The sequence below is a fragment of the Choristoneura fumiferana genome, chromosome 27 (genome assembly GCF_025370935.1).
Source record: "Choristoneura fumiferana chromosome 27, NRCan_CFum_1, whole genome shotgun sequence".
Taxonomy (NCBI): domain Eukaryota; kingdom Metazoa; phylum Arthropoda; class Insecta; order Lepidoptera; family Tortricidae; genus Choristoneura; species Choristoneura fumiferana.
This window is the reverse complement of record NC_133498.1, coordinates 109,598-117,868: the sequence shown is the minus strand read 5'-3', so window position 1 is coordinate 117,868 and position 8,271 is coordinate 109,598. Positions and strand designations below refer to the sequence as shown.

Here is an 8,271-nt window from a genome sequence, read left to right as displayed (position 1 = left end):
CTTGACCAGAATTAGTGGACTTTTGTTAGTTCTTCAAAATAGTTTCATTCTCTGCCCGAATCCCACTTGTTATGCCCACATTGATCATGTTACGGTCGGATCCCGGCTCTCTAAGTCCTATCTTACGACATCAGAAGTGGTCCGAACGGGCAAATGAAACTAAATTTTCGTATATCGTGTGAAATTGTGATTGTGCTAGTTACGCGCAGTGACATTATCAAAGCGTTTTTTTTACTTATTTTAAAACAATAACGAATGAATGCAACTGCCCTTTATATTGATTGCACACAATCTTTGATACTAACACGCATAAAATGTGGTTAAATTTTACGTTAAATCGGCAAATAGTGTGATTTTACAAAGAATTTAACTTTTTTCGTCTCGTTATTGTATTCGTTAAAAAAAAGTTAAAGAAATTTAGTACATGCAGTCATGCCATGTTTTTTTGATGTGACGGTATTCTTGTGTCACACTTGTGTGTTTATTCGAAATTATGTTATGAAATGTACAGGCGTGGTAATTTGAAATCTGTGATAATAATAAAGTCAATTTTGTGTTTTCTTTTTCATAAAAATGCGTCGAGTTTAAATCACATTTAGTTACGTTGGCAATTCTTCTAGTCTGTCAAGAATGTCTCTTTGCATTGCAGCCAGATAAAAAAAAAAAAAAAGTTAAACGTCAAAGTCACTGTGTTTGTTTACAACAAAGTTAAGCCGGTAAATTTGGAATATTTCGTAATTTTTAGTCGGTGTAAACTATGAATAGTAAAGTTTTTTTTGTAGCGATCTATTTTGTAGCGCACGAAGCATTATTTGCGGTTACAGGCAGTATGAATGACGAGATGGATAAGGTAACAACGGAAATTTGGTGAGTTTTCTTTTTATCATTCGGCTCTATTTTAAACTTATTTTTCTTTCTCTTGGTTATCCGTTTAACCCAAGAGTTGTGTTAAGTGAATTGATCAGTACTGAGAACATTCGTTTAGCGTAAGAAATTATATTTTGCTGGTGCTGGTAATATAATTACGCGTTGAAGAAATCGTAAGCTCATGGGTTCAGTCTAAGCGACTGGTTGCCGAAAACAAAAACAATGAGTTCATTCTATACGCCACACTTAGTGTATTTAGAGAACTTTATATTATGAATATGGATGTGGTACATGTTCCTTGGCATGTACATGAACACTTGCAATATCAGAGTGTTGTCTGCATGATGCATAATTAATTACATTATTATAAAGACGAAAGCGTAATTTTCAGTTATTGCAGACTGCAATTTGTAGTAACAGTCTTACTCTTAAGGACACTTGAGTTACCAATGCATTGTGGTCACGCCTTCATACAACAGTGGTTGTATTTCAACCAATGTTACCTATTTGCATTAAAAATGTCAACAGATAGAACTAAACATTTACTACGACCCTTACCTAACCTTTGTGACCTGAAATTAATGTGAATCTTTGGATAATTAATGCTTCTTTTCATGGTTGTGATGTATGGATCGGATGTTATTAAAAACATATTTAGCAAAACTGAGTTGCTTGTTACCCCAGAAACCTTAAGTATTTAACATTTTGTTTTAGCTTATGTGGTACCTCAATAACACATTTGAGAGTGTCATGGTGTGATATCTTTGATGGGTATTAGCAAAGATTTTTGTTTAGTTACATGACAAATTTTATTTAATTTAATTTTTGTAAACTTCACTCCTTAGTAAAAAATAAAGTTTATGTGGCGCATTGATTTATTTGAGTTTTGTCTTTTGCCGCGATTTCTGTGCAATGTGAACTTTTGTGATATCAAATAATGCAGTTTTGTGTTGCTTGTGAGTAAAGAGAGATTACAGAGAGTTACTACAGACTAAATTATTGCTACTACTAACAAAATCAAGTTAGTACAAACAATATTACTGTACTGCTACTGTAAACAACATAAAGTCGCATCTGCAATGCCCTGGTGTTGCCGGTGTTTGTGGGTGGTGGTGGTCTACTTGCCATCGGGGGACCCACTTGCTCCTTTGCCGTCCGGTCGAGAAAAAGAAGAAAAAAAAAAAGAAAATACAAGTTACTAATGTTTTTTCCACTACAATCAACTTCTTTTCAAGAGTCAATGACTAGATTTGGGTATTGATGAAAAGGGGGGGGATGACTTTTTGTAGTCGCTTAATTTTTTTGATAGCCAATACAAAAAAAAAAGTGTTGCTGCTTGCAATCAACTACATACCGAGGTCTGTCAGTAGTGAAAAAAAAAAAAAAAAAAAAAAAAAAACAATTGTTATGTTAAGTTTACACAACTCTGACAAATCTATGTTGAATTACTTCAAATATTGAAACAGGATAAATCATTCAATTTAATGCAAAAACAGAACTTAGCTTCTGATCGGGAAAACATCTGCGTTGTCAAATTAATGATTCTCAGTTTCTGAATTTAATAAAAAAAAAACTGCTGAATGTGTTAGCTAAATAAACTGACATTGTTTTATTCAAGTTTCTTTATAAATGTGTGACATTTGCTATCAAAAACTTAGCAAATAATGAATAGTGTTTTGTTGGATTTTTTTGAGTTGAGTTACTGTACTTTACTGTGTTTGGGTTACATACAAGGCTTTATGCCGAGTAATCTGGTTATAATTATAACAACATAGCCTTTTTTATTCCGAACTGGTAGTTTATTTCTACTATTTCTGTGTATTTTGTTATAAAATGTCTATAAGTTCTGTGTGTCTTTTGGCATGAGCCTCCTCCAACTGCCTCCATTGCACTCTGTCAGCTGCAGCTCTGGTCTGGTGTGGCCCCAAGGCTAGGCGGAGGTTGCCTTCCTTTCTTGTTGGTTAGAGTATGGGAGTGATCTGGTTAGGGCACAGGTTTTTGAGACCTAGCTATGTGTGGTTTGTGCAATTCACTTTTTTTTCTATTAGTGATATAGGTACTGAAATTGATTGACATTGTGGAATTGCTAATTAATCAATAGAAGCTGGGAACATAGTTCTTGCTCTGAGTGCGTATGGTCTGCTAATGTTATTTTTGTTTGTCAATAATGGTTTTCTGTAAATAATTAACCATTTCCTGAGAGGTACTGGATAATGATGATATTTTGTCTTGCAATCAATTTGATAATTTTGTTGGTTGGTGGACGGACACAGATATTGATGTAGATAGAGTTATGGCAGCAGAAGGAAAAGACAAATCTGATCAGCTGGATATGAGAGGGTGCGGTTAGGTATTAATGCTTTAGAATGAGATAATTGTGGAGGTGTAAGGGGATCTAAGCTCAAGCCTCACCTGTAAGTTTGCAACCGTTTGGAGATGGTGCCTGTGTAAAGTGCTGGACGGTGTGAGTGTGGCAACTTGCAACTGGCAAGTGAGTCAGATTATTCGGAAAATGTAAGATCTTAAATTCATGTTGAAGATTTCTGTATTGTAGAGTATCTGTTGGAGCTGTTGTTTTCTAACGATGTTACAAAAAAAAAAGTATTTTTACCTATTGAAAAAAAAAAGAGTGGTGGAGTCACAGGGATGACTTAGGAAAGTCACAGGGATGACTTATAGGAGAGTCACAGGGATGACTCGTAGGAAAGTCACAGGGATGACTTGTAGGAGAGTCACAGGGATGACTTGTAGGAAAGTCACAGGGATGACTTGTAGGACAGTCACAGGGATGACTTATAGGAGAGTCACAGGGATGACTCGTAGGAAAGTCACAGGGATGACTTGTAGGAGAGTCACAGGGATGACTCGTAGGAGAGTCACAGGGATGACTCGTAGGAAAGTCACAGGGATGACTTTTAGGAGAGTCACAGGGATGACTCATAGGAAAGTCACAGGGATGACTAGTAGGAAAGTCACAGGGATGACTTGTAGGAGAGTCACAGGGATGACTCGTAGGAAAGTCACAGGGATGACTGGTAGGCAAGTCACAGGGATGACTTGTAGGAGTCACAGGGATGACTCGTGGGAAAGTCACAGGGATGACTGGTAGGAGAGTCACAGGGATGACTCCTAGGAAAGTCACAGGGATGACTGGTAGGAAAGTCACAGGGATGACTGGTAGGAGTCACAGGGATGACTCGTAGGTAAGTCACAGGGATGACTGGTAGGGAAGTCACAGGGATGACTGGTAGGGAAGTCACAGAGATGACTTGTAAGAATGTCACAGGGATGACTAGTAGCGGAGTCACAGGGATGACTCGTAAGAGAGCCATAAGAATGAAAGGAAAAGAGAAAAATAAAAATGGCTGCTGAAATAAGCATGACTGGTAGTTAAGTCACAGAATGAAATAATGGTTGGTTCTCTCTCTCTTTCTGTCTCTCTCTCGTTTTCACTCATCTTTAAGTAATACTATGCGGAATTCATCAGAATAATGTCTAATACTATTTATTGTTACTGATTTTGATTTGTGTGTGTGTGTGTGTGCGTAATTTTATTTTGTTTTGTGTGTGTGTTGTGGTCAGAAGTGGCCGAGCGAATATTATGATGCTATTGTGTCGATTGTTGCAGATTAAACACACGAGGACGTGTGTCTTGTAGGATGGCCGTGTAGAATTATGAGTATGGTCCTTGTATGGTCATTACTATGTGTGGTTTATTAAGGATTGGCATTATAGCACTTACGAAACGCCAGTGTTGCCATGCGTGGCGCGCTTGACAGAGCCTGAGATCTGGACGCGGGAAAAGCGATCGTCAATTGTCAGTTTGTAAAAGAAGTCTGGCCCGAGTCGACAGTCTCAGGAACTGTTACGCGTTTCTTTATTATTTAGCTAGGCTTTTCCTTAAGTTATTGTGAATCGTTATGATAGTTGCATTTCTAAGATTTCAGTGAACGAGTGTCGTATTGTTTTGGTTTTATCTTGACCAGAATTAGTAGACTTTTGTTAGTTCTTCAAAATAGTTTCATTCTCTGCCCGAATCCCACTTGTTATGCCCACATTGGTCATGTTACGGTCGGATCCCGGCTCTCTAAGTCCTATCTTACGACATATATAATTTACAAGCTGATATACCTACCTAGAAAGTCCACTTAATACGTCACACATAAGGGTCTGGTGATTTGTAATAATTCGTGGATGCTCCGCCCCTTAAGGCTTTGTCTGTCAAATAGACTGAATGAGGGAAGAACAGCGCCATTCGCAAGACCGGCATTTTTTGCTGATTTGAGACCATTTCGTGACATAAGTAGGGCAGAAGTACCATTTGTGGCCACTGTACCATTTATGGTCATTTATTGTTTAAATAGGTATATGTTTGAAATAAATTTATAGTAATAAAACGTTAAGTACAAACTTTATTTGTTTCAGTATAAACTTTCGAAAACTCACTAAACATATTGTTTATTAAAACATTTATTGTTTATTGTTTAGTATTAACTATAACTTTTTATATATTAGGTAGGTACTTCAAATGTCAACTTAAGGTGGTCGAAACCGGTACTTCTACCCTACAAGTTTTTTTTTTTTTTAAAGTACTATATCATTGTTATGCTACGCTACTTTGTCACGAATGATTTCTATTTCTATTTTTCTTATTTCTAAATATTACAGCGAGAATTTCTTACTTAAATTAAGAGAAATTAAAAATGCAACGTTGCCAGCTCAGCAATGAACGCTCTTAACAATGAGTCGATTTTATGCGTCTAGCTTAGGATCAACATTCTCAGCTGTATGTATGAGCTAAGTCCCTTTAACTTCCTCCTAGGACGCAAGCTCAAAAAAACAATGTTGTCAAGCGCGCGACGCCAACCATTTTGAGGTTATATTTAATTTAACGGATTATAACCTTGTAAACATTACTAAAATTGTGTGATATACTTTTAAAAATCGTGTTTATTTATCTACTTTAATCGTGAATTTACTTAAATGAACTGTTATAATGGATTTCGCTAGGAAACAACTGGAGAAATACGGCTGGTCCGATGGTAAGTTGATAAAGTCTTCAGTTTTTTTTCGCTGGGTACGCAGTGTAGTAGCCTGATTCTAATTATTCTTGATATCACTACTGCATTAAGTATATCTAAAATGCAAAAAGCTCCGCTATGGCACTGTAATAGCAACACCTATAACTCGTTAAGGTATTATCATGTTTGTAATTTTATACTTAAAAGCAGAAATACTGTACACTTATAATTACGTAATATATTTAAATCCCACTAATATTATAAATGCGAGTTTGTAAGTCTGTTTGTTTGTTACTTCATCAGGTCTAAACCGCTGATCCGATTTAGATTCAGTATACAGATAGTTTGCGTCCCAGGGAAGGACATAGGATAGTTTTTATCCTGGAAAATTGCACAGTTCCCGCGGGATAGTGAAAACCGCATGTTCATACATTTTTTAATGTTGAAAATTAGTAAGTGATTGACCCCTACTCAAACTAACCCTTCACTACATATCTAAGACCTCTAAATACTTTTTTTCATGTTGCAGGCAAAGGTTTAGGTAAAAATGAGAATGGCATATCTGAAGCGCTGAAACCGAAGCTGAAGCGAAGCGTGACTGGCGTGGGGCATGATGCTGCCTCTGACTTCACTGAGCACTGGTGGACCTCTCTGTATAACAAGGCTGCGGGTAATGTAGAGGTACGAACCTTAGTTGATGATGATGATGAATCAACAAATCAGCTAACTGCCAGTCTTGCGAATGGCACTCATGTTTCATTGGGACCATCAAGTCATCCATCATACATTGAAATTGAAATGAAAACAATTAAATATTAATTTATATGTCTTTGTTCCATTTTGGGCTGTTATTTTTATTATTGTTGCTGTCTTTTTAATGTCACGAATAAATGTTTTCTTTCTTTCTTTCTTTCTTATTTTGTGTCCAAGTTTAGATTTAAGACATTCCATAAAATTTAGAAAGATAAAACCTATAAAACTGAAAATTTTCAGGTCACCGAGAAGAACGGAAAAACAAAGAAAATAAAAACAAACACATCAGATTTCCAAATTACCAATAGCACATGGAAATTAAATAAACCTAAAGCTGATACGGAGGAAGAACAGTATGCAGACTATTTTATAAAGAAGGCGACCTTGACCAATGGGGGTGTGAAGATAGAGAAAGTTAAAGAATCAGATTCAGAGAGTGAGGAGCCGAAAGATGTATTAAAAATGACAGATGAGGAGCTGTTTGCTGCTTGTGAAGGAAGGACCGCTCATAAGTATGTATATAAATAAAATGAACTGCCTTACTTCAAACCGAAAATTACTCACATTTTATGTGTTATTTACTAAAGCAGCCAATACCTAACTTTCATGGTTGGTGACTGTATATTAATGCACTTGAAATCTGCACACTGGTCTGAGCTCTAGTTCTTATTATTTTTTTCCTTTTTTTGCAGAGGCGCACGACATGGTTTAAAAGCTTCAGGCAAATTAGCAAGGATAGAACAGCAAGAGCAAATGTTGCTAGCCAAACCACAGTATGAAGGATATTCCCATGCAAAGAAACAAAAAAATAAACCCACCACTGATTTACAAGTTGAAGATTTAAATTTGAATAGTGATGCAGATGTTCCTAAAAGCAAGAAAAAGAAGAATAAGAAGAAACACTGTCTAAATAGTGAGAATACTTCAGAAATTGTTAAAGAAAATAATGATAATCAAACGGCTAAATCAACAGAAGCAGTGCCTGATAAAATTAAAAAGAAACGCAAAGCAACAAATGATAATGTTGCCACTGAAATGGAACTTAATAAAAAATCTAAAAAACCGAAAAGTACAAATGAAATTAATATAACATCGCCTGATGTAGGGTGCTTATTTAAGTCAAAGAAAAAGAAACGAAACCAAAGTACAATTGTTCAAAGCACAGAAGCAGAATGCGCAAATTTCATAAATACTGATGCAAAATACGAGTTTCTAGAAAACGGTGTTGTTCGAAAAAACAAAAAGAAGAACAAGAAAGAGGATAAATAACAATGACCATTATTATATCAGAATAAAATGTGTTTTTACAAATCTTTTCAAGTATTTATTTATTGACTACAAAGTTATTTACTTAATACCATAAAATACATCACTCTGAGAAGTTTGTTGTACATCCTGCCTGAGGGGCTACTACGAAACTCGAAAATGGAAGTTCGTATCGCACTATCCCTTTCACTCGTGTATTAAATGACATAAGCGTCAGCGGGACGGCAACTTACGAAGTTCGAGTTTTACACTTCGTAGTATAGAGCCTGCAGGGCTACTACGAAACTCGAAGTTTGTGTCGTATTAAATAGTATGTGTCAGCAGCAGGGCTACTACGAAACTCGAAGTTCGTATCGTACCGTCC

At 36.2% G+C, this 8,271-nt stretch overlaps 1 protein-coding gene across 2 annotated transcripts; it reads left to right on the top strand.

Moving 5' to 3' along the window:
• Positions 1 to 5,709: 5,709 nt before the first annotated feature.
• Positions 5,710 to 7,956, top strand: LOC141443184 (G patch domain-containing protein 4-like). Of its 2 annotated transcripts, XM_074108397.1 has the most exons (5): positions 5,710 to 5,909; positions 6,192 to 6,340; positions 6,418 to 6,569; positions 6,882 to 7,153; positions 7,334 to 7,956. In XM_074108397.1, the coding sequence occupies exons 2-5, from the start codon at positions 6,310 to 6,312 to the stop codon at positions 7,908 to 7,910; spliced, it is 1,032 nt and encodes a 343-aa protein (XP_073964498.1). In that variant the 5' UTR covers positions 5,710 to 5,909; positions 6,192 to 6,309; the 3' UTR covers positions 7,911 to 7,956. The 2 variants fall into 2 exon arrangements, with proteins under 2 accessions (XP_073964498.1, XP_073964497.1); XM_074108396.1 differs by lacking the exon at positions 6,192 to 6,340.
• Positions 7,957 to 8,271: the final 315 nt, after the last annotated feature.